This window comes from Gobio gobio, assembly GCF_949357685.1.
Source record: "Gobio gobio genome assembly, chromosome: 10".
Classification (NCBI taxonomy): domain Eukaryota; kingdom Metazoa; phylum Chordata; class Actinopteri; order Cypriniformes; family Gobionidae; genus Gobio; species Gobio gobio.
Genome location: NC_137116.1, coordinates 45,416,211 through 45,440,915, shown reverse-complemented (window position 1 = coordinate 45,440,915; position 24,705 = coordinate 45,416,211). Strand labels below are relative to the sequence as shown.

The following is a 24,705-nucleotide window of genomic DNA, read 5'->3' as shown; positions in this document are numbered from 1 at the left end:
TTTCTGTTCCGAAGATGAACGGAGGTCTGACGGGTGTCGAACGACATGAGGGTAAGTAATTAATGACAGAATTTTCATTTTTGGGTGAACTAACCCTTTAAGTTGAATTTAATACCTTTTACTACCTTTTTTAATACCTTCAAAATATTTTTTAATACCAGCGCGACTTCAAGCTGCAACTATAGTAGCGTAAATGAAATATCTTTCCAAATGGAATAACATATTGCCCACAGAGATGAGAATAGAAATAAAGACAGAAGAGGAAGGAGACATCTTCATAGTTCATGCAGTGTACAGAGGGAAACGAGAGCAATTTTCAAGGTGCAATATAGATTTTTTTCTTTTTCATTTTAAATCATGAAGGCGAGTCAGTGGATATCACACAAAAACGCAATGTGCGCGAGAGTCGGTGAAGTCTCACACCTGGTCAATTATTCACTACTGAAAGTGAACGTAAAATCTGACAAGCTTTCGGCGCATATTCTCACAGAGACAAGAGATATCTCGTTATTTATATAAATCTGCTTTAACATATGCTGATAACGTATAGCCTATAACTGTCTGTATTTATATTCTTAATATTTCTCTTGTGGCCCATATTGTGAAACTAATTAGAAGAGAAGTATAGGCCCATTTCGTGTTAAACAAGTTGTTTTTGAAATAAAGCTGCTCTTACTTTCTGATAATACTGATATTATTGTAGTGTTCTGACATATTATAGACTGATAATCATTTTAATTATAGGCCTACAATTCCTTGTTTAATTGGGCAAAATGTATTTAAATAATGAGGAGTAAGCTAATCTATCTATTATTTTATTATGCAACTTGTCGGTTGTGCATTGATGCATTATGAAATTATCACGGGGGCAAATTAAATGTATTATCAATTTAATAATAAAAGTAGACCTACCCTAATAATAATAATAATAATTTATATACATAAATAGTAAATGCTAAATCTTCACTCATACAGTGAGCAGACAAGTCGCGCTCGAGGATCTGAGCCATGGTGTGAGCATATAAACCGTGAGCTTTGGCTTTACATCGCATGCGATCTACTCGTACAGTGTGAGTAGATAACCTTGCTGAAATCGCACAGAAATCGCACAGTGTATGCCAAGCTTTAAGCAACTTGCATATTTCGAAACAGCTCTTCAATGCCATCTAGGGGTGTAACGATTCGTTTTAACAACGATACGATTCGTATCACGATTTGAGGTTGTCGATACGATTCAAGGACGGTATTGGTTAATTTAGAACGATACGATCCGAAACGATTCAGTGACTTGAAATCGATTCAGTAACTTTTTAGCCAAAAATTGTGTGACTGAAATAAATATCTGGATACTGGTCAGTGCAGGTGAAATTTCCAAGATTCCTGTTGTTTCTTGTAAGGGAATCCGGTATATCAATTAATTATGGATATAAACAAACAAGTAAACAACAATTAATGGCAAATGCATTAAAATTTTATTTGAATAAAGTGCAACCAACAGTTTAGGTTGAATTAACAGGAAGTTAACCTTTTCTGCTCTCATTTTCAATATTCAATACATTTTCAATAAAAGCACAGTAAGTGCAACCAACATTTCAACAGTAGGTTAACCTGCTACTTCTGCTTTTGTTTTCCAACATAAAAATATTACAATATTAATATCAAAAATAAAGTGCAACTAACTTCTCTTCAGGTTTAATTAATAGTAAGTTTACCTGCTACTTTTGCTGTTGTTTTTCAACATTAAAATAATACAAATACAATATTAATATCAAAAATAAAGTGCAACCAACATTTCTTCAGATTGAATAAACTGGCCTGCTACTACTCTCAGTTTAATAAACAAACAATATTTAACAAAAGATAAAATGTAACGAACTACTCTTCAATGACTCTACAGATTTCTTTTTCAACAATATCAACATGATCTGACTGCAGAACACTTCTCTGTGCGTTCACTATGTCGCCAGCAGTACTAAAAACTCGCTCTGCTGGCACACTGGTGTCAGGAATGCACAGGTAACAAGCAAGGGTTGAAAGGACAGGTAGCTCTTTCTCCTGGTGGCTTGATAATTTCTCGCTCGTTGGCTTCTCCTCTGCCATGCGCCATGCTATGTTTTGTTTTCTCAAGCCCCGTTCACACCGCCAGCAGCACGCAGCGACAAAGCGACACGATCCCATTCATTTCAATGAGCGCTGCTGCTGCTGGTGCATTGCGATGATGTCACAGATAGGCAGACTGAATCGAGTAACGTTTAACGCCTTTATCATTAAAAGTGCTAAGAAAAAACATCCATATAAAGTCTGACGTGCTTAAATCCAATGCGTTATTTCCTATGATCGATACAATCGATTGATTACCTTTTAAAACGATGTTAGATCGATATATGTCGTCCGGAAGGCCAACTTGCCGAGCACAGATCGATGTAGTTAGATCATAGGAAAATAAATCGATACATCGATGTAGTAGATGAATCGTTACACCCCTAATGCCATCGTTCAAATTGAAAGAGTGGTGTTTAGTTGCAAGGTCTAAACACCTCAGAACCTCAGCTCTGGTGTAGCGGTGGTGATCGGGCATAGCGTCTGCTGTCTGACGCCTGTCACGCACCTGTTGATAAAGCTGCTTGGAATAACGTTAGGCTACTGCTGACTGCAGTGGTTTGAATCGGGAGAGCAGTCGGGGTTGAGGAAAAAAAAAGTAGAGGTTGAGGTCGTTGATGCATCCGTAGTGCAGAACATTGATATGGGAAGCTGCTCGCTACGTCCGCGCATCCTAGCTTGGTGGCTGCTATATGATTAACGTAACATGCGATTTGACGCCATTCACCCCCACCCAGGTTATATTAATTGTCTTCTTGCAGACGTGGCAATAAGCCTCGCGGCTGTTGCAAACTACTGGCCTAAGCCAGTCTTTAAATCGTGAGTCCTCCAGCCAGAGGTCCGAGAACTTGCATTTCCCCATGCTTTAATTACTGAATGGAAGCGAGCTCGCGTACATGTTTGTCAGCAAGCCAGCCGCGGACCCAGTTTGTTTCAGCGCACGCGAATGAACACCACCTCACACGATATCGCGCAGGTCCTACTCTAAACATATAAATAAATCCACGCGAATTTTAGAAAAAAAAGGCCTGTACTTAACACAAATTGAAAATGTATCTAAAAAAAATTGGGCCCGAAAATGTAATACCTCGTCAGATGACGTTTACTACTTTTTACTGCCCTTAATTTTGGCTACTTTCATTTACTACCTTTTACAACCCCGCTGACACCCTGACTATAAGCGCAATTTCATGATATGATATACTTCATATCGCCTGTGGTGTGGTAGGCAAACGTCACCTCCTGCTCAACTGACATCTTATGCTGCCTTCACGTGCTATAGGAATTACTGAACTAGTTTCCTAGTTAAAAAATTGGACATGAACGCCCTCTCAAGTCAAAATCTGAATGTGATGAGCTCGTAATCACAACTTCAGAAGTGGGAAGTAGGAAATTTCTAGCACATGAAGGAAGCATAAGACGAGGTTGGCTGAAAATTAAAAAATAAAAGTCTCTCAGAAATTGAAAATAATTAAATACTTGCACCTGTACATACTTGCATGATTAGTTTTTAGTTCAGGTTTTAGTTGTATTCCAGCTTTGTCCGTTTCTCCGTCTATTCCTCAGTCTCTCTGTTTTCTGGTCACTCATTGGATATGATCTGCATATAAAATAATGTATACATATTTTGGTAACACTTTACAATAAGTTTGTATTAGTTAACATTAGTTAATGCATTAGTTAACATGAACTAACCATGAACAACACCTCTGTTCAGCATTAGTTAATCTTTGTTAACGTTAGTTCATAAAAATACAGCTGTTCATGGTTTGTTCATGTTAGTTTACAGTGCATTAACTAATGCTAACAAGATTTTAATAATGCATTAGTAGATGTTGAAATTAACATTAACAAAGATAAATAAATGCTTTATAAGTGCAGTTCATTATTAGTTCATGTTAACTAATGTAGTTAACTAATGAACCGTATTGTAAAGTGTTACCCAAATTTTTAAGTGCATACAATGAATCATTTTTAATTACTTTGTCATGTTATGCAGTGACATATCCCACATGAGACTAAACAGTCACAACAAGATAACAAATAGATGGCAAGTAGGAAATGTAGGCAACAAGTATTGTTGAAATAATAAAATGTTATGCATTAAAAGACGTTAATCACATAATGTTAGTCAAAATATATACGTACAAAGCGAAAGATGCTCAGTGCTGTGGCTCTTTCTGGGGTGTTGTTAGCTCCTGTTGACACGAGAGAAAAATAATAAATTTTCATCAATGTTTATTGACTAATGGTGCCTAAATGTTTTGCACATGATAATTCACAGATATAGGATGACTGCTAGATTGACCACTTAAGTTACACAATCAAATGACTATCAACACTGAAAAAAGAGAGAAGACAATAATAGAGCCTTCAGTGGCATGTAAAAATGAATTCATATGAAATAACATAATAAATAAGAAGCCACAATGAACATACTTGAACTAATTATTATTTTACTTGAATATATATTAATCCTCTGGTGTATACACTGGCGTAAATGTTCTTTTTGAGAGAGAGAGAGAGAGAGAGAGAGAGAGAGAGAGAGAGAGAGAGAGAGAGAGAGAGAGAGAGAGAGAGACACACACACACACACACCGAGAGACACACACACACCGAGAGAGACACACACACCGAGAGACACACACACACACACACACACACACACACACACACACACACACACACACACACACACAGAGAGAGAGAGAGACACACACACAAACACACACACACCGAGAGAGACACACACACCGAGAGAGACACACACACACACACACACACACACACACACACACACACACACACACACACACACACACACCGAGAGACACACACACACACACACACACACACACACACCGAGACACCGCTCAGGCGCTAACGTTACTTCAAATGGCGTCACACACATTTACGTTAACTGTCAACGAAAATATGTAACTATAACTGGCCGTGAAAAGACGGAAACCATTGTTCGCGTAAATACAACATTTGGTACATAATGTACAATGCAGGTAACAGTTAGCGTTAGTCAATTGTATGCAAATTTAATGGGTTATGAAAGCGGTTGAGGAAAACGAACAGTTCCCCGAGACTGTCATATAGTAATAGCAATTCGATATTATTATGTACTTTCTTCATATATGTAGCTATATTTAATGGATATTGGTTTACGTTTTAAAAGTATCAAAGACATTTGTGACGAATTTGTCAAGTAAAAACTTTCTTACCTCAGGAAAACTCGCAGCTGATGTCTGGCGATCCGATCCACAGGCAGGGACGTCCGTTATGCGCGCACTCGACACAAACCTCATTTGCGCGGGCTTGGCACTCGAGTAAACAATTTAAATTATGTGAGGTGTAAGCAGTAAGTTTATAAATATATTTTTTAAACATTTAAAAATGACATTTATATCACCACACTTGTACTGTTATTACTCTGGCATTAAAATAATAATGAATAAAATAAAATGACGGATCATGATATAAAATGCTAACGTGTGTGTAGCCTACCGTTAGCATTTTATATCTCATGATCCGTCATTTTATTTTGCAACGTACAGTTATAGCCAAAAAATAAACAAGTAATGAAATTTCACTTTGCCCTCAGCCTAAAGGATTTGCCAGGGAACAAATTATCGATCCATGAGAGCATATGGGCCGTTAAATCTCCACTAGTCTGGAGATGCCACAGAGACATCAGAGCCAGCGGCAGACGTCAGAAGGACTAGCCGAGGAAAGTCTACTCTCGCCGGTAAACAAGCGCGGAACGCCGCTGACTCACTGGAGCTCACAACTCCGAAAACACCAGATAAAATGTTAAAATAGGCACTCTTCTTATAAATAAACCACAGATTTGAGCTTTAAACAACTACATTACCGACTGAAAAAGTCTTAAAACTACGTTTTGTCACTCATTAACAGTAGATTTTAACACAAAAAGACGTGTAAACACAGCCCATGTCAGTCATTTATCAACTAGACGAGCCGCTGGCAGAAGCTCCGTCTATGAGGCGAATTCGAAATACATTTATATAACACTAATACTTTACTCTATTTATTCTATACTCTATTTTTTTCCTCTTTTTGAAAGTTGTGAAATCACTATTGTGGAGTTTTTCTTTTGCTATTTGAGCAAATGGGCACACAAAAAATATATAATTAATGTATTCTCTCATTCACCGCTATAAAAATTTAACCCAACTATGACGACTTCCGCTCTGAGAAACCCGAAAATGTGAAAAGGGTAGGAGAAAATACTAAATATAAAAATTACTTCTTTGTCTCCCACAAAGAACTAATTTTACATCCTTCCATCCACATGTTTTTTTTTTACTTTTAAATATCCAGTGTGTGTGTGTGTGTATTCTTTGTTTACAGTAGCACTACTGCTTTTACGTAAACAGTAAAATACTGCAAATTCCCATATACAGTAAGTTACTGTAAATTTCATTAAAAATACCCACAATGCAGTGCATATTACAGTAGCTAACCGTAAATAATATAAATTGTATTTTACTGGGCTTTTTTGCGGTAAGTAACTGTAAAATTGCGGTAAAGTCTAACAGTGTAGCCTAGCCTATAATGTAAACATTTGTTTCAGGAAGTCCGGCCAAGTAATACATTAGCATTATTGATTACCGATTCTAATCAGAGAGAGAAGAAAAGAGAATGCCATAGCCCCCCAAAATGTCATTATTCAAGATGATGACAAAATGAGTTAGTGAGTCCTTGTTTATTAATACATCAGAGAAAATGAGCGATGGCTATATAATTCCAAAGCTAAAATAAATACATAAATATACATAGATATACATAGAAAAGCAAAAAACATTTATAAAAAAAAATGGTTTATACAAAAAACTAAAAAATATTTATAAATTGATTTCCTTATTTATGATTATATATACATTTTTTTCCATATTTATTTATTATTTGATTTATTTATACATGTATTCATTTCTATTTTTATTTATTTCCAAATTTATTCATTTCTACATTTATTTATTTATACATTTGAAATAGAAAAGCATCATTTATACATTTATTTCCTTATTTATGTATATATTTATTTTTTCCATATTTATTTATTTATTCTTTAATTTATTTATACATTCATTAATTTCTATTTTTATTTATTTCGACATTTATTCATTTCTACATTTATTTATTTTTACATTTATGTATTTATACATTTATTTATTTATTGTCCGTAGGGTAATGAGGAGGGCGTGGTTTGCCTCAGATATAGCAATCTAGCTCAGAGTAGGCGAGGGCGAAGCATTGCTAAATTACATCCACAATGACATGACAAAATATATTGTATGATAAATATATTGTATGATGGAGAAAGCTCTCTCTGATTATGCTATATTAGCCACTTGACAAAATGTGTTGTCTCTGAAGCATGGTAAAAATGTTACTCATGGTTAATCATGAAAACAAACAATATATGACTAACCGTGTTGCACTGTATAATTAACAATGATTTGTTTTCTGTTGATTAAAAAAATGGTCCATAACACTGGTAAAATAGCTGATTTCTCTGGATTTAAACATTGTTGGAAACGTTTGGGATAATATACACATGCAGGTCAACAAAATATATAACATTGTTCTAGTGGTTTTTAATCTTACATATTGTGCCTTTAATTCATTCATGCATTCATGTAATTCATTCACTTGTCTTTTTTGACACGCCTCTATTAAGCCACTCGTTTCTCCCCGTCTCATATATCAGCAAAAGAAAAAGGGATTCACAACGAAATAATCTTATTCTGTAATTACTCCCCAGTCCCCACACCCCGAAACCGCGTCAGCTGCTTTCTATGTTCATTACTATCCAGTTAATTCTGGCTGCTGAATGCGCATGCGCCAAATCAGGACATCAGGACTAAACGCTACACGTTTGGGTGGAACGGGTAAACACAGTTTTTGCATATTTTATGAATCTAATTTAAAGTCGCAGCCTTTTCAAATGATTGCATACAGAACGCATAGCTTCGGACACGTCGATGGTTGTATTAATTTGTGTCGTTTTTATGTACAAAACCGCGTCGACAAGCTTCAGTCGATAGACATCGGACTGAATTAGCGACACAATTCTGTGTAACTTACTTATCATGTTTTTAATGTGTCGAGGCGGCAGTTTTACTTTTCGAAATAGTGAAATATCAGTCGTTTTGTGCTTGTCAACGTAACGTTACCCGTTTTTATTCGCGTGTCGTTGGTTAAATGTGTCCTATACATGCTAGTAAGCTAACAGTCCTTGAAACATACAGAATGATGGTTTTGGAGATATTTTTGCTGTTTATGGTAATTTAACATATGGATATCGCTCTGTAGTGTTTTGTGTAAAAAGCCATCTTAAATGTTCATGTTGTTTTGACTTTGAGAAACTGAAAATGCATGCGCACAAGTGATATAAATGTGTGGTCGTTGATTAAATCTGGGTGTCTGTTCTGTCATTCTCAAGGTCCTGTTTCCCTCTTTAAAAAGCTGCAGGAATCATGGGAGCCGGTGAGTCCTCCTTTTATGCTTTATTTCGGCCAGAGACTGTGATATTCTCAAGGACGCTATTTTGTGTTTCTTAACGTTGCTAAGATATGTGGTGTGTTTGTATGCTGAGCCTGCTAGTGATCTAACGGATGTCACGTAAACGACTTCTGTCAGTAATTTCTAATTAGTATTAACAGATTATCAACAGGGGTCTCAGTCTACATAGCACCTCTAATATTTAATACAGGCTAATCTGATATTTATGGATCACAATATAGCATCTGTTTTATTTCTCCCACTCTCAGTGGCGAGGAACAGTAGGCTGTTCTTTTACAAGCTTCCTGTGCCAGGCCAGGAACGGGCATTTCAAAGAAATTACTTTGTCAGCCCTCCTTTTTGTTTCTTTGCTGTACACTTATTGTTTGTATTTCCGCCAGTGTTCCTGCCAGCAGATGCCGCACACTCTGTGCTGCGGAGGCTCCCGAGAGCGAACTTCTTCTTGGAAGAGATGAAGCAAGGGAACATCCAGCGAGAATGCAGGGAAGAAATCTGCAATTATGAAGAAGCCAGGGAGGCGTTTGAGAATGATGAGAAAACGGTGAGTCTGTGGTACCATGTGCTCATTTTGTTTGAACACCACTTCCTCTCAGTCATTCCACTCTGTGGCCTTTCCTCTAAGAAGGAAGTGAGCAATATCAACAGGAAAGCCTCACTGGGTACATATTTTCTCAGGATGGCTAATTATGTGTTATTCAGATAAAGGCTATTTGGGTTGTGTGTTTTTGCACACCGTATATACAAAATGACAGAACAATAATAGGCTGAATATGTAATGGCGTAATGTGTGCATTTGTTGAGGCCAGGGTAAAGCTTGATTATTTCCAAAGATTTCAGTTTTATTTCGATGAATTGTGTAGCCCTAGTCCAGGGTTGTGCAGTGTTCAGTATTTAATAATTGGCTCCCTTTCGAATCATGAGTTGGAATTTGAATTGAATTGGAATTGGAAGAAGAATTTCTGAATTGTAATTTAACACATTTTTAACACAGGTGATTAATTCTGTAAAATAAAGTATTCAGTCCACAAAAGTTAATTTAAATGGATAAACTGAATACAAATTTCTTCAAACATCTGTCCGTCGAACTTCAGGGCTTTTTTTAATGTTCTTCAAAAATGCCCAATAAGCCAAGATTTACTAGTAGTATACTTTACTAGTTAAAGTTATCTTCTCCAGAAATACTTGCAAAATGCAATTCTACATGTTTGCTATGTCAATTCAAATTCAGTAATTGATGTGAAATTCAAAAGGCATTCTCAATTCAGTTCTGTATGGTGCACAGTCATTGCTTTGTGTTGTTGTGCAAGGTCTTGGTTATTGGTTAGAATGACATAGTGGGGTTTTTGTTTACAATACAAACAAATTACTTTAGCTTAATATTTACGTTTATGCAGAGAGTGTCCGTGTGTCATTGTGTTTTTTTCACCTTGTGACCCTTACAGAGGCGATTCTGGGAGGAGTACCAGCGTGAGAGCAGCCCAAGACCTGGAGGACTGGATTCCATCGCTGGTGGCGTTCATTCCCTGTACCTGATCTTACCGCTGCTGCTGGTTTTGCTGCTCATTGCTGCAGTTTCCATCACGGTTTGGAGATGCCACTCACGCAAAAGATCCCAGCAAAGCCCTGCCATTGGGCGTCCTCAAAGAGACACAACCCTATCTGTGGTGTCAATGGACCAGTGGGGTCGGGACTACCATCCTGACATCAGTCCACACTCCGAGATCAGTGCCCACAGTAGCCCCGCCTACCCCAGCGCTGACCTCACACCTGGGCGGGGCAGTCGAGGTGACCCACCCCCGTCATATGAGGAAGCTGTGGGCCATACAGATATACAGATTGAAGCAGAGCCTCCACCACAATATGAAGACATCATCAGTAGCACGGTTGTCATCTCCCAGGGAAAGTGACGGATCTTCCATTCGAGCCTCATGTAGAGATGCATTTTGAGGCCTCCACCAATACTGTAAACCTTTTGTGCTATATTTTTCTATAACTTCACTACTTGTATGACAGGCTTCATTTTCAATTCCAGCACTAACAAAACAGCTAAACCGCTTTAAAAAAAAAAGTGAAGTCATGTGTTTTGAAGGCTAAGTATGGTAACCCATACTCGGAATTTGTCCTCTGCAAATAACCCATCCAAGTTAGTGCACACACATTAGGAGCAGCCACTCACTGTGGTGCCCAGGGAGCAATTATGGGTTAGGTGCCACACTGCAAACTGTGGAAACACACACCCGGAGCAGTGGGTAGCCACTCACTGCGGTGCCCGGGGAGCGATTGGGGTTTCGGTGCCTTGCTCAAGGGCACCTCCATGCATTTCCATGCCAGCTTGCTTGTAACCTTTGGGTTACAAGTTCGACACTCTAACCATTCCAGTGGTTTTCAAACGTGTCCTGGAGGCACCCCAGCCCTGCACATTTTGTCTCCCTCATGTAGCACACCTGATTCACCTATACTTAGTAGAGACTGTAAGAACTAAATTGGGTGTGTCTGATAAGGGGTTTGTGTCTGACAGGTTTGAAAACCACTGCATTAAGGCCCGGGTATACTTCACTTACCGCGCCCGGACGCGTCACGCGCGCAGCCCTGTCTGCGCGTCTTTCAAAGTATACTACACAACGGATGCGTGCGGAGGATCGCGTTCGACACATGCGCAGTAAAAAAGTGTCTATGCTCCACCAGACATCGGAGGGCAGCACTGAGTACTGTCATCAACGGGACATTCGCTGGGCATGATCGGAGAAGAACTGTAGTGCATCGACCATTGCAACATAGTTTGGAAGAAACACTGAAGAATCAAAAATTCTCTCTTTTTTTTCCAAGCGTGTTGTTTTTAAACCGGTCTTTGCACACTCTTCTTCGACGGCTGAACACTGTGCTCAATACTGTGTTTATTGCCACCTAGTGGACTCTTCTGTACTGCTGGCGCATGCGCTGTTGCACGCGGACCATCCGCGCGGTCACAAAATTTGGGCTGCGCGCGGACGGGGTGTGCGGCCGGCCGCGAGCCCTCCGAGTGACGAAAATTGCGTCATGCGGGCGGTGCACGAACGCGGACGGCCGAAGTATACCCGGGCCTTTAGGCCACAACCTTTACTTGCACTCTTAAAAATAAAGGCATCAATGGTTCCATGAAGAACATTTAACATCCATGGAAACGTTCCATTGCGCTAAAGGTTCTTTATAGTGAAAAAAGGTGAAAGGTGAATTAGTGAATTTAAGAACTGTTGAAAGGTTTTTGGAGAACCAGAAATGGTTCTTCTATGGCACTGTGCCAAAAATCCCCTTTTGGAACCTTTATTTGTAAGAGTGTAGTATGAAGAGAAAACAATGAATGCAATTTAATTCCAATACTGTCACTTGCATGTTGTTAAACATCAGATTTCAGAGATGATCGCAGAACTCATGTCAGCTTAAATCCTGACCCAAGCCCAAATCCAGTGACACAGAAGTACTGTTAAGTGAATGACTCGCACTCACATTCTTCCTAGTTAGATGAATTTCATAGGACTTCCTAAGAAATGAGCTAAACATTTTCAGTTGTGGCCTCAAGGCACTTTTCCACTGCATGTTATGGCTCGCTTTGGCACTTTTCCACTGCATGGTATGGTTCGCTTATGGCTTGTTTTTACAGAGCGGTACGGTAAGCAATTTTGCCATTTCCATTGTCAGAAGTTGTAAATGGTACCCTTATTCCAAACCGTACCGTACTGCTTTTTTTTTTCTACCCTTCCGTTGGGGTACCTAGCACAGTAGTCTGGTACTAAAGGGTGGAGCTAGACTCACTGCAGAACGTTGAGAATAGTCACTTGCGCGTTCTATTTCGGCTGTTTTTCCTTGCAGCCTTGGCTCAAACAAAGTGTGTCTTCTTATGACAACAGCCTTAATGCCAAGAAGCAAGAACTAGATCTGCTGTCGTCCATTGTCGTTTACTTTGACGCTTTCTTAGCGCGAAATAAATGATGTTGATCGCTACACCATTCCTATCAAAAGCGTACTGTTGGCGGTGGAAGCGCTACGGTCTTGAATCGTACTGAACCATACCGCAACGCTCGGTGGAAACGGTTGAGGTTCCAAGCGTGCCGTACCGATACTAAAGTGTGGTGTGTAAACACTGCAGATCACTGATTGGTCAGAGAGAATCGTCACTAGTACCAGCTACCATTATATGCTTTTGTGTTTGTGATATAGCGATTGAAATCCTAAACACATTGCTAAATACTATGTCGTCTGCGCTTTGTTGTACGAGTTTCCAAGACTCTCGTTTTTTTTTTTGTAGTGTTTTGTTTTGCTGCCATCAGCCTCCTTTGAAACCAACTTCTTCGTCTTGCAGTTATAAACATCCACATGCTGAGAAGTAATATAATCCCACCCACTTTACAGCAGTACTAACTACAGTGGAAAAGCAAGCCGAGCCGTACCATACTGAGCTGTGCCAAGCGCCACCATGCAGTGGAAAAGCGCCCATATTGGACCATTTAGAACTATAATACTAAATTGTCAGATTCAGTGGAAAAAAAATTGCACAATATTTTCAGGAAGTTGTACATTTTAATGTTTACTGACATGCTATTTTTGAAAGTTCAGTGTAACCTTTGGAGATAACCATCTTGGCTTAGGCTGTCTCTGTAACCTTTGTAATTGCATAGACGCCTCACTGGACTCATAGCATCAATGAAACCTTGATATTGGGCTAATTTAGTTTTTCTCTAGTTGAGGTTTTAAACACTGTGTGTTGGATTTAGCTAACATGTAGGAAACTTTTCATCTAAATGGATAATCAGTTAATGTTTGGTCAATGTTATCAGCAACGTTGTTCTAAGCATAATTTCACAAATTCAATCCTGATTAGGTTGTAGCATCATGGTTTCTGAATCAGTCAACACCAAGTCAGCGTGTGTGAAGTTTTGACTTGTATTTGCTGTACAAGTGTGGTTTGAGTTTTGTCCTTTTAGTTGAGCCACATTGAGTTCCATGGCATGTTATGGTAGACTAAATGGTCTATGCAACAGTGCTCTCTTTTCTCCATATTTTTGGAGCAGTTTACATGGTCACAGCCTTGTGAATTTCTTGTTATTGTGGCCAAGGATTAAGCAGGCATATTAAGCATCCCAAGCTGGGAATACTAGGACAAGCAAGATAAATTGTCCACTGTGGAGGTGATTTATTACGGAACAAGAAGCATGCTTTTTGTTTGTTGTGAGCTGTGTGCAGACTTTCTTTTAGATTTGTTTTAGAGTACATAACCGTTTCTCTAACCTCTTAGAGAATGTTAAAATAACAATTATTGACCAAGCTGGTTACTTTTTTACTTGTTGAAGGCTGATTTCGATGATTAGATTGTTTGAAAGTAGTTCGATTCAAGCCTTCTCCTTTCACACTATAGTTTTGAGTCCGAATTGTAGGGTACATTTCATAGGATGTTTGCATTAACAACGCAGCTGTTTACCACTTATAAATCCTCTTGAAAGCATAATTCTTTTCCCCATGAAAAAATATATTTTTGGTAACACTTGAAGCCTTTATGTATAATGCATTATAAAGGTATTCATAATGTACATTCTAATGCATTATATATTTTTTCATAAATAAAAAGTTCAAATGCATTATATTTGCAGATTCCTTGTTACATCTAAAATTAGTTAGTTGTGTTTTAATGCATTATATTTTTTTAATGTTACGATGAATAGATAATAATGTATTATAACTGTGGTTGCACTTATTCATGAGACCATAAGGTGCTTTATGCATTAAAAATTCTTATACATTAAAAATAATGCATTATAAAGGCTTCAAGTAAAGTGTTACAGATTTTTTCTCTTAAAGTTTCAGACTGTTAAAGGAATTTTGAAAATTGACACTAGATTTCAGGTTGGGCTTGTCTGTGTTTAACAGCAAGTGGACACCTTTTACCTCAGAAAATTTTTTTTTTTCTTGCTCTGGTTCCACCTCAGCTACACTAAACAAAAACCAAGAGAATTTCAGATTAGGATCAAATTAGGGAACAAGCCGTCCCCTAGAAATAAAAGAAGAAAAACTCAAGGAAACATTCAGTATTAAATATCAGGAAAGTGTGTGTTTATGGGCGTGTGGGTGTGGGTGGAAAAATAAAAAAAACGTAATGGAAAACAGTCAATACTTTTTGTTTTTCTTCAGTAACTATGAGTAAATGCACTTTTTTTAATGGCATCAATTGCTCTTTGTAAAGGAATATTATTTGATGTGTAAAGGAATGTTAACTAATGGAAAATGTGATAAGTGACTAGAAAAAATATGGCATGGCTGTTTGATTTGTCCACTTGGATATCTACAGTTTATATTCTCAGCTCATCGACGACATGCTCAGCTGACATAAATATGCAATAAAATGCATCACCAGCACTAACTCAAGAAAGCTTTGTGAAAATCAAAACAGTTTCACTATGCCTAAAATTGTTTGTGTTTTTAAAGATATTGTGAAATAAGACTACCGTCACTTGAAATCCAGTCTGATGATTTAGCAAGTTTGTCTGGTTTTGACAGACGTTGCTGTATATTTGCAGGCTGATATTTCTGTGGTAGTTAAGAGTGACTGTGGTGGTGTTTATTGCTTAAGCCTTACTCAGAGATAGATTAAAAAAAATGTATATATAGATGTGTTAAGAACAAAATAATTTTTTTGTAATGGATGAGCTTGACTTTATTTGTAATAAAAGTTTTTTGGCCCTCAGTCCTCTGATTTTGTTCTTCTGACTTTGAAAGAAGTGAATACTTTTATTAAGCAAAGGTTTGATAAATTGTGACAGTAACTTTTACATTGTTACAGTATTTTTTTTATTTTTTATAAATGCTGTTCTTTTGAACTTTTTTACTATTCATCAAAAAATCCTGAAAGAAAAACATAAGTTTTCACAAAAATTAAGCAGCAAAAACTGTTTTCAATATTGATAATATGAGGAATTTCTTGAGCACCAAATCAGAATGATTTCTGATGGATAATGTGACACTAAAAACTAATCAAAATTAAAAATGTAATGATGCTGAAAATTCAGCTTTGCCATCATTGGGAAAAAATGCATTTTAAAATATAAAAAGTCTTTTAAATTGTAATATTTCAAAATATTATTGTTTTTACCATATTTATCAAATAAATGCAGTTTTGGTTGCGGTGATACTCTGTCTGGGCAGGGTTTTCCCAAAACCTGTATATGTAATTAACATGCTTTGTTACAGATGAAGGACCATTTGTGTATTGTCTCACCTCTTGCTCAAGGCGAAACCTTCAGTGGGTTTCACCAGATGTATGGAAAATTACTGGGGGGGTTTATTAAAACATTGAGGGTATAAAAGTTTGTGCTTTCCTTTGTTTTAGCAGTTCACACTCAAGGCAGCCTCGAATGGCTACACTGACCGTGGCTCTTTCTTGCAAGAAAAATAAATCTTTATAAAGACAATTGGAGAATGGTTTGTCTCTTATTAGTGATGTCAATGAATTAATTTTTGCCATAACACATGCAATATATTGTATATCGTATATGAAATGTTCTTTTCTTTTGTCAGACTAAAAGTCTAATATAACATTATGAACATATAAATATCTACTATTGGTAAAAAGTCTTTGTTTTTTAGTATTCCCAATTAAGTTTAACAGACCTAAATGAGTTAGTCTTCTGATCTAATGTTCTTCCTTTAAAATTCAGTCTAGTTTCAATATATCCATTAATGCTAAAACGCACCACATTTACAACCTGAATTACTTCCCTACGTCCAAACAAGCGCACAGAGGTAGTTCTAAGTTGTAACTCATTAACTTTATGAGCAGATTTGCATGCTAAAACAACTTGCCCAAACAATGGACATCACACAAAATGAACGTTGTTGCCTTGAGAGACATTTGGTCATTATCGTAAATGTTTGACCATGCCACATATTAGACCATTTTCTTTTCCGTAAAAGTTTAGCAGCCATGCGAGAACTGAATGGATTTTAAGTTAATGAACATTTTAACTACTTACAAGTATACCAAATGAAAACCACATAAAAAAAAAACACTTGGCTGTTTTTTAATACACAGAATATCAACATTACAATGTCCTTGTTCAAATTTGAATATCTGTATAAAAAAGGGCCAGTACAGGAATAGAGATCTGTTAATGCATGACAGGACACAAAAATGGCCTTGAAGAGATACATAAAGAAAACAAACGGTGCTAGAAAAGCAATAATGGCAGGGCGCTTGCATCAGCACTTTAAACATGACCATTTAGACATATGTGACTGACACGTACGTTCAAAAACAGCATACCAAAGTCATTAAAGGTTTTCGAATACACCAGCAGTCATAATTAAAGCAGTGCAAGCAGAAACAAAGCTGTAACTAAGTAACACTGTCACAGGAGAAAACAAAGTGAATCCATACAGCCACTGGCAGTGATAGAGAGTTCATTACAGCCAAGCCAGTAATCGTGCAGTGTAGCAGTCAGTCAGCAAAGAGTCAATGGGTTAAATGGTACGAATGTGTCCTGCTATAGTTTATTTGAATGTTGTTGTTCTGTCTTAACATCTAGAGGGTGCTGATTGGTATCCGGAGACAAACCCACCCTCCATTTTCACAATTCCCACCCAATATTGGTGAGTGGACGAATGAGTCTTCCTCTCAATCAGATCCATTCTTTAGGGTTCCGCAAGGCATCCAGCATCTCTGCTTCCTTAGTGCCTTTTGTGGGCTCGTGCATGTACTCCCACCTGAAATGAAACATTTACGCTAGTGAGTTTGTAATATCAAACAATGGATAAATATAATAGACAGATTCATTGAGACACTAAAGAAAGTGCTACTTTCAAACAGAGTTTTTAAAGAGTATATCATGAGGAATACAAATTTCCTTTATTATCTGAGGTTGTCATATGAGCTAATTTTACATGAAGACACAGCAGCAGAATCCAGAGCTTGATTCACAGGGTCCGTGAGTAAAGTGGATAATGCTAATGCTTTTAAAAATTGCATTTGTTTGGGTGTGGTATAAGTTGACCTCATAGGAAAACAAAATATTAAAATATGCATGATATAACCCAGAAATAAAAATTCTGTCATTTACTCACCCTCGAGTTGTTCCAAAACTGTACGAGTTTCTTTCTTCTGCTGAACACAAAAGATATTTTGAAGAATGTTGGTAATCAAACAGTTGACGGTAGCCGTTGACTTTCATAGTAGGAACAAATTACTACGGAAGTCAATGTGTGTCTCGTTACCAACATTCTTCAAAATATCTTCTTTTGTGTTCAGCAGAAGAAAGAAACTCGTACAGTTTTGGAACAACTCGAGGGTGAGTAAATGATGAGAGAACTTTCATTTCTGGGTGAACTATCCCTTTAAATTATGAAAGAAAAGTTCACAAAATGATCTCAAAAAAGTTCAAGAGGCTGTAGCTGATGTGTTACAGTTTGCTCATACCTTGCAGTTAGCGGTAGGGACATCAGGATGCTCTCGATGCGTGACCCAGGTGTGGCCAGGCCAAATTTCACCCCTCTGTCATACACTAAATTAAATTCCACATATCTAAGAAACACAAAGAAAGTTTGGTTACCCGCCAAACATTTATATCCATATGACATACAGTGCTTAAAAAATGTATTAGACCACCACCCAATGTAAGGTTTGGGCCACAGCTGACCTAAACTAACAGTATTGATGACTAACAAAATCTGAATAAAAAGTCAAAATAATTGTAATATATATTTGGTGTATATATTATATTGTATTATATTTTAATATAATTTTTAATTTAGTTCTGCGTGTTGCGGTTATATAAAGGTTCTTCAGTATTAAACTTTGAATGATTAGGTAATCATGGAATATTTCATATTCATCAGTGTTGAAAAGAGTGATACATTTTTTTCAGGTTTTTTACTGAAAAAAAAAAGTTTTTACTGTAAAGTATTTACTGTCACTTTGGATCAATTTATGCGTCCTTGCTGAATAAAAGTCATAATTTAAAAAACATTCTTTTTTACTGAACACTGAAATTGTTAACCGTCGTGTATAAAAAAAAAAAAAAAGCCAATCCACATCAGTATGAACTAACCTGCCTCTCCTGACTTGCTGCCAGTCCTTCTCCTCAGGTGTAAAGGAGTCATTTAGATGTTTATATACTATGGGCAGGTAACAGGGCACCACAGTTTTAGCACAGCTTTTCACAAAATTAAAGGCCTCCTCCTGATTGGGCGAATCCAAATCATCAAAAAAGATCCCACCAATGCCTCTCGTCTCCCCTCGGTGACGGATGTAGAAGTAGTTGTCACACCTTGAGAAAAGAATATGTTTTTTTTACTGATGCTAGCCTAATATTTAAGAAGCAAATCTATTTAATTCCAAATTAAATAAAACTAAAAAAAGTTAAATAAAATACAGTGGCAAGAAAAAGTATGTGAACCGCTTGCAGAATCTGTGAAAATGGGAATCATTTTAACTAAATAAGAGAGATCATACAAAATGCATGTTATTTTTTTATTTAGTACTGTCCTGAATAAGATATTTTACATAAAATGTTTACATATAGTAGCCTGGATGCCAGCCGAATTTAGCCCCGCCCACAAAAATTTTTGCTCGGGCAATTCGGTCTGGACTCGCTCCATAGAGGAGTAATTATGCCCGAACAGAAACTGTTCGGACCAATGAAATTGTCAGGGCGGGCTTTAGACGATGATGGACAGATGATCAACAGTAACGTAATCATCCACGTCATCGAAGGCTCTTGGGTTGAATTTGCTCTTATCCTAAATGGAGAACTTGTTCGTATATGCATTCACCTTCACTATTTCTCTCAGAAACGATGATCGTGTTGGTAAGTACTCTGTGTATCCTTAAATTATTTTATTACTGGCAAAGATCGTTTACACTCATCTTTTTCTTGTAACGTTACTTAATCCAGCGTGCGTGCAGACAGGGTTGCCAAGTGTTTTTGCAATGTCGCGCACCATTGCTACTCAAAACTATAGCCCAAAACAATAACTTTCCGGGGGGTTCTCCGGAAAAAAATGGCGTTTGGTTGGCAAAATATGTTATTTTGGCAAGGTTGCCTGCTAAAATTCGCATTCCTGGGTTTATATAATCACATAATTGGGGTCGCTTCAACCCGCGGACATGGGGAAAAACACGGACTTGGCAACACAGTGCAGTTGAGTTCTGTTGACATTTGACAACTAACGTTACGCGTCGCTCCGTTGCTCTGATTGGTTGTGGGTCTATCCAATTGAGGTCTTTCCTGGCTCGGTTGAAACACGCCCCATAATCAAAACTCAATGGAGCGGTACCAGACTCATATTCTGACTAGAATTGAGTATGGCCACGCCAGGCTATACATATAGTCCACTAGACAAAAAATAGCTGAATTTATTAAAATAACCCCGATCAAAAGTTTATGAACCATTAATTCTCAATACTGTGTGTCGTTCCCTGGATGATCCACAGCTGTTTTTTTGTTTTGTGATGGTTGTTCATGAGTCCCTTGTTTGTTAGCCGTGGATCATCCAGGGAATGACATACATTATTGAGAATCAATGATTCATAAACTTTTGATCGGGGTCATTTCAATAAATTGAGCTATTTTTTTGTCTTGTGGACTATGTGTAAACATTTTTTATGTAAAATATCTTATTCAGGACGGCACTAAATAAAATAAAAAACCTGCATTTTGTATGATCCCTCTTATTTAGTTAAAATTATTCCAATTTTCAGATTCTACTAGTGTTGTTTTTGGCGGCCTGTTTTAATTTTAGTTTTAGTCTAGTCTTTGTGTCAAGCTGTCATTTTAGTTTTTATTAGTTTTAGTCATAGTCATACTATTTTAGTCTAGTCAAGTTTTAGTCGACTAAAAGTCTGAGCATTTTAGTCTTATTTTAGTCAGAATTATCTATGGCTATTTTCGTCTAGTTTTAGTCGACGAAAACTGATGACATTTTAGTCAAGTTTTAGTCAATGAAAATTGTATTTTAGTCTCTTTTTAGTAATGCAATTCTATTTAACCCAGTCAATATAGTATAAGTACATATTATAGACAAAACCAAAATCTTCTTTTAGCCAAACCCATTTCAAACAATGTTATCTTATTATATTATTGTTACCTTATAGACTCAAGAATACATCCATTCGAGACACGGAAGACGCTCTGATTTGAAGTTACAACATATTTATTTTACCAACTAAACATGTTAGAAGTACACACACATACATTTCAATAAAATAAATAAAAACATTGAGATGTCTCTTAAGGCTCGTGGTGTTTTTTCCTGTGATTTTTGTGGCCACATTTCTCCCCATCTTTTTCCACAACACCCGTTTTATTTTCCACTTCAATGTAATAAAAGTTTTTCCAAATGTCTTAATAAGAATAAATGCATATTTAATTTAATTTAATAATAGGAAAATAATATCCAAATTATTATTTAATTCTTTAAATCTGTTTAAAATTAGACCCACATTATAGTTAAAATGTTTTTCTGTCTTGTATTTTATCTCAAAATAAAGGATGTAATTTTATTCCACATGGAAATGAGCGGAAATAAGTGAATACAGCCTCTTATTCGCTTATGAGGTAATCATAATGCTGCGGTTATTTTAACATCTAATTGCTGCCGTTATAACGGCACATTTCAAATGTTTACGTGCTTTTCTTTCTTTTTTTGAGCGGTGATGAAATATCTTGCTCTTGTAAATACTTGCCAGCATTTCAGTAATACAAGTCTAAATCTTTCAAATGCATCCAAATAACAGCGAAGCACAGTCGCACGGTGCTCTGCAGTGGCCAAAAAGGATATAAACCGTGAATTCTGAAGTTATATATTATTGAAAACTCAGAGATGTGGATTCAGAAGGCACCACACGACCTTGGTGTTTGTCAAACAGTAATTTAGGTCATTCGGCCGGAGATTTTTACACGGGTGGTGGGAGAAAAACACTGATATTCTGGATTAAGACGACAATAAAATCACTGTCTAGCCCCTGTAAATGATAAAGACACCTTACGACCGCTGGACAAATAATTACCGTCCGAATAGGGCTTACGAACCCCGACTGCCCGCCTATCGGTCTCGTTCACTCACCAGAGCTAAATCTTCTAAAACGCCGCGCGAGTGGGGCTTGAAGAGAGTGATGTCACCTGCGTCTGAGCAGTGCGCCCTGATGCAGCCCCTGAATGAGACGCACAAAAATACTGCAAAATAATAATAAAAACGCGACTTTTCGTCTCGTCTCATTTTCGTCAACGAAAATGAAGAGACATTTTAGCATAGTTTTTATTTTGTGAACCACATTTAGTCTCGTTTTTATTCGTCATCGTCACATGACCAGCATTTACGTTGCGTCTCGTCTCGTTTTCGTCACGTTATAAAGGTTCGTTGACGACGATATTTAGTCATACTTTTCGTTGACGAAAACAACACTAGATTCTACAAGCGGTTCACATACTTTTTCTTGCCACTGTACAAAAATGAAGAACTACTAATTTTTAAACATTAAAAAGATGTTATTACAACACAAAAGTGTTGACTCGCACATTACTATGGCTTCTGCAAAAATAATGGGAAATTTTATCTTTGCTGAACAGTTCAAATCCACCCAGAAGATAGAACGTTCATACACCACACGTATACACACCCATAACAGCTGTAACACACCCAATCTACCCCCCCACACACACACTAATGAGATTCCTACCACTTTTTGAAGTCTGGGTAATATTTAGGATGGTGCTTGTCACATGCTTTCTTCAAAGTCTTGTGGAAATGGGCGGCATCTTCCAAATTAATGTAAATAGGAGTGAGATCTGTTCCTCCACCAAACCACCACTGCTTTGTGCCTGAGAGGAGAGAACGAGATGGGTGGTGGGCACAGATAACAACAGCGCTCTTCACACAGCTTCAAATTACTGAGCAAAACACTCACCATCTGCTTCCTCAATTTCAAAGTATCTGTAGTTGAAGTGCACTGTGGGAATGTGGGGGTTTTTGGGGTGTATGACTGAACTCACGCCCATGGCACAGAACGGCAACTTCCCTGGAACACAGAGATAATGCTAAACGGTGAAAACAATAACTTATGCATCACACGTCACATCTTCTCAATCTCTCATTCCCATGAAGCATGACAAATCATCACAGTAAAAGCCTTGAGACCACTGACAGTTCAAACTGAGCTCAAAGTGAAAAGCTAAAAGTAAAACTGAAGATTTAAGGAACTGGTTTTAGTCACACTCTGCATTCACCTCGAAACGGGAAGTCATTCTCTCACCATCTTTCCCTTTCAGGACTTTTCCACGGCTGCGCATTTGCTTGGCGGCCTCCTCGGTGAGATTCCCAAACACCACGGACACGTTCACACCCGCTTTCTCAAAAACCTTCCCATCTTGCATCACACAGCTGATGCCCCCTCCACCTTTATCAGACACAAGAGAAGCATGATTTGTTACAGTGTAACACCAGCATGAAACTTCAAGCTAAAAATTAATTTATAGGTCAAACAAAGCAAAATCAAAATCTTTCCAACCACTGGTTGAGAATCCAGTACTTATAAAGCACATATTAATGCCTGATTCTGCATTACCATATTCTACACCCCTTACCCAATACCTAACAACTACCTTACTAACTATTAATAAGCAGTAATTAGGCATTTATTTAGACAAAAGTCATAGTTAATAGTGAGAATTGGGCCCTGAACTATTTAAAATTAGGAGTTTAAAAAGAAAATTTGGAAAGGCATATGAAGTCCATTTCTGACTTTGTTGTTGGATGACAAAATAACTTTATAAAATTCATACAGTAGACAGAAGAGTGCATTGTAAATGTATAGTACGTCATATGGGACATAAGTCACAAAAGTTAAAATTGAGAGATAAAGAGTAGAAATGACCAGATAAAAAGTCATAATTGATTTAGTTGAAATTATGATTAAAAGTAGAAATGAGATTAAAGCAATAATTATGAGATACAAACCTAAATGTCTTCTTTAATTTCATAATGTGGACTTTTTAAATCATATTATATATGATATTCTTCTGTTCTTATCTGTAAAACGGGCTTCCATATACCTGTTGCCCTAAACATAAATCAGGACTTTGGACCATAATGTTTGCTCTACTACTTTATCTAAGGCTTGCTTGTGTGCCACTAGTTATGGTACATAATTTATAAGTTTCATTCATACCAATACTTAACATGTTTTTTGAATGAAACGCACATAGAAAATCATAATAGATCCATAAAAATAACCTTCTTTTCTACTCCATCTGTCCACCTTGAACGTGCCCCCATCCACCTCCTCAAGGGCTTTACAGAATGCAGCCTGTGTCTCCATGATGAGCATCTCCATTCTCGTTGACATCGCGTCTTTCCTCTGCTCTAAGACCTTGATGTCAGTGACTGGTGGAGACATGAACGACTTGCATCTCTCCCGCATGTCTCCCTCCTCTTCTTCAACCCTGGATATCTTCGTTGCCATTTCTGCCCGCTGAAAGTGACTTACACCTGCAGCCAGAACACCAGTGACAGCTGCTGCCCCAGCAGCCAGAAAGACGCCTTTACCGTAGCGCCCGAGTGAGATCCTCCTCGGCGTTGCTTGAGACATCTGTCTCGTTCCTGTTCTTATGAATGACCATTTTCCTCCCGGAAGAAAGGCGCATTTACGGAGGGTAGAGTAACGGGCTACGAAAACGTGGAAATCAGCTGTACCAAGCGGAGAGCGGGACGCTTGACACAGTCTCGCTATTGATCTCGCTGAGTTGTTTATTGTGCACAACGCTACAGAAGTCATGTTGTGTACTGAGCGAGAACAACTGTATCGGCCCACGAGCTGTGAGTCGATAACGGGATCATAAATGGGTGTAAAGTAACTATATCTAGTTTTGCACGTAGCTTCTCCAACAGTTCTGCCTGCGGAGGTGTGTCTTGATTTCTGTGAGTCGAGGTGTATTATGGGAAATTGAGTTTTTCCATAAATAATTAGTACTTTATTCTACTCAATACGGACTACATATACCACAGACGTGAAAAACAAGATAAGACATGACACGT

The 24,705-nt window shown here is 37.6% G+C and overlaps 2 protein-coding genes across 3 annotated transcripts; one reads left to right on the top strand and one right to left on the bottom strand.

Moving 5' to 3' along the window:
* The first annotated feature begins 7,954 nt into the window (after window positions 1–7,954).
* prrg1 (proline rich Gla (G-carboxyglutamic acid) 1) lies at window positions 7,955–15,368 on the top strand. Of its 2 annotated transcripts, XR_013817318.1 has the most exons (5): window positions 7,968–8,021; window positions 8,576–8,619; window positions 9,036–9,196; window positions 10,098–11,195; window positions 11,742–15,368. XR_013817318.1 is itself a non-coding variant. In XM_079827171.1 (4 exons), exons 2-4 carry the CDS (start codon window positions 8,610–8,612, stop codon window positions 10,560–10,562), a joined length of 636 nt encoding a protein of 211 aa, XP_079683297.1. In that variant the 5' UTR covers window positions 7,955–8,021; window positions 8,576–8,609; the 3' UTR covers window positions 10,563–15,366. The 2 variants fall into 2 exon arrangements, 1 of the variants encoding a protein (XP_079683297.1); XM_079827171.1 differs by having other exon boundaries at window positions 7,955–8,021; window positions 10,098–15,366.
* Window positions 15,369–16,684: 1,316 nt separating this feature from the next.
* On the bottom strand, window positions 16,685–24,589 carry cpox (coproporphyrinogen oxidase). Its single transcript, XM_079827165.1, has 7 exons — window positions 23,905–24,589; window positions 22,925–23,068; window positions 22,580–22,690; window positions 22,352–22,493; window positions 18,723–18,941; window positions 18,092–18,196; window positions 16,685–17,382 (listed from the first exon to the last, which is right to left on the bottom strand). Exons 1-7 carry the CDS (start codon window positions 24,443–24,445, stop codon window positions 17,298–17,300), a joined length of 1,347 nt encoding a protein of 448 aa, XP_079683291.1. The 5' UTR covers window positions 24,446–24,589; the 3' UTR covers window positions 16,685–17,297.
* Between the last annotated feature and the right edge of the window lie 116 nt (window positions 24,590–24,705).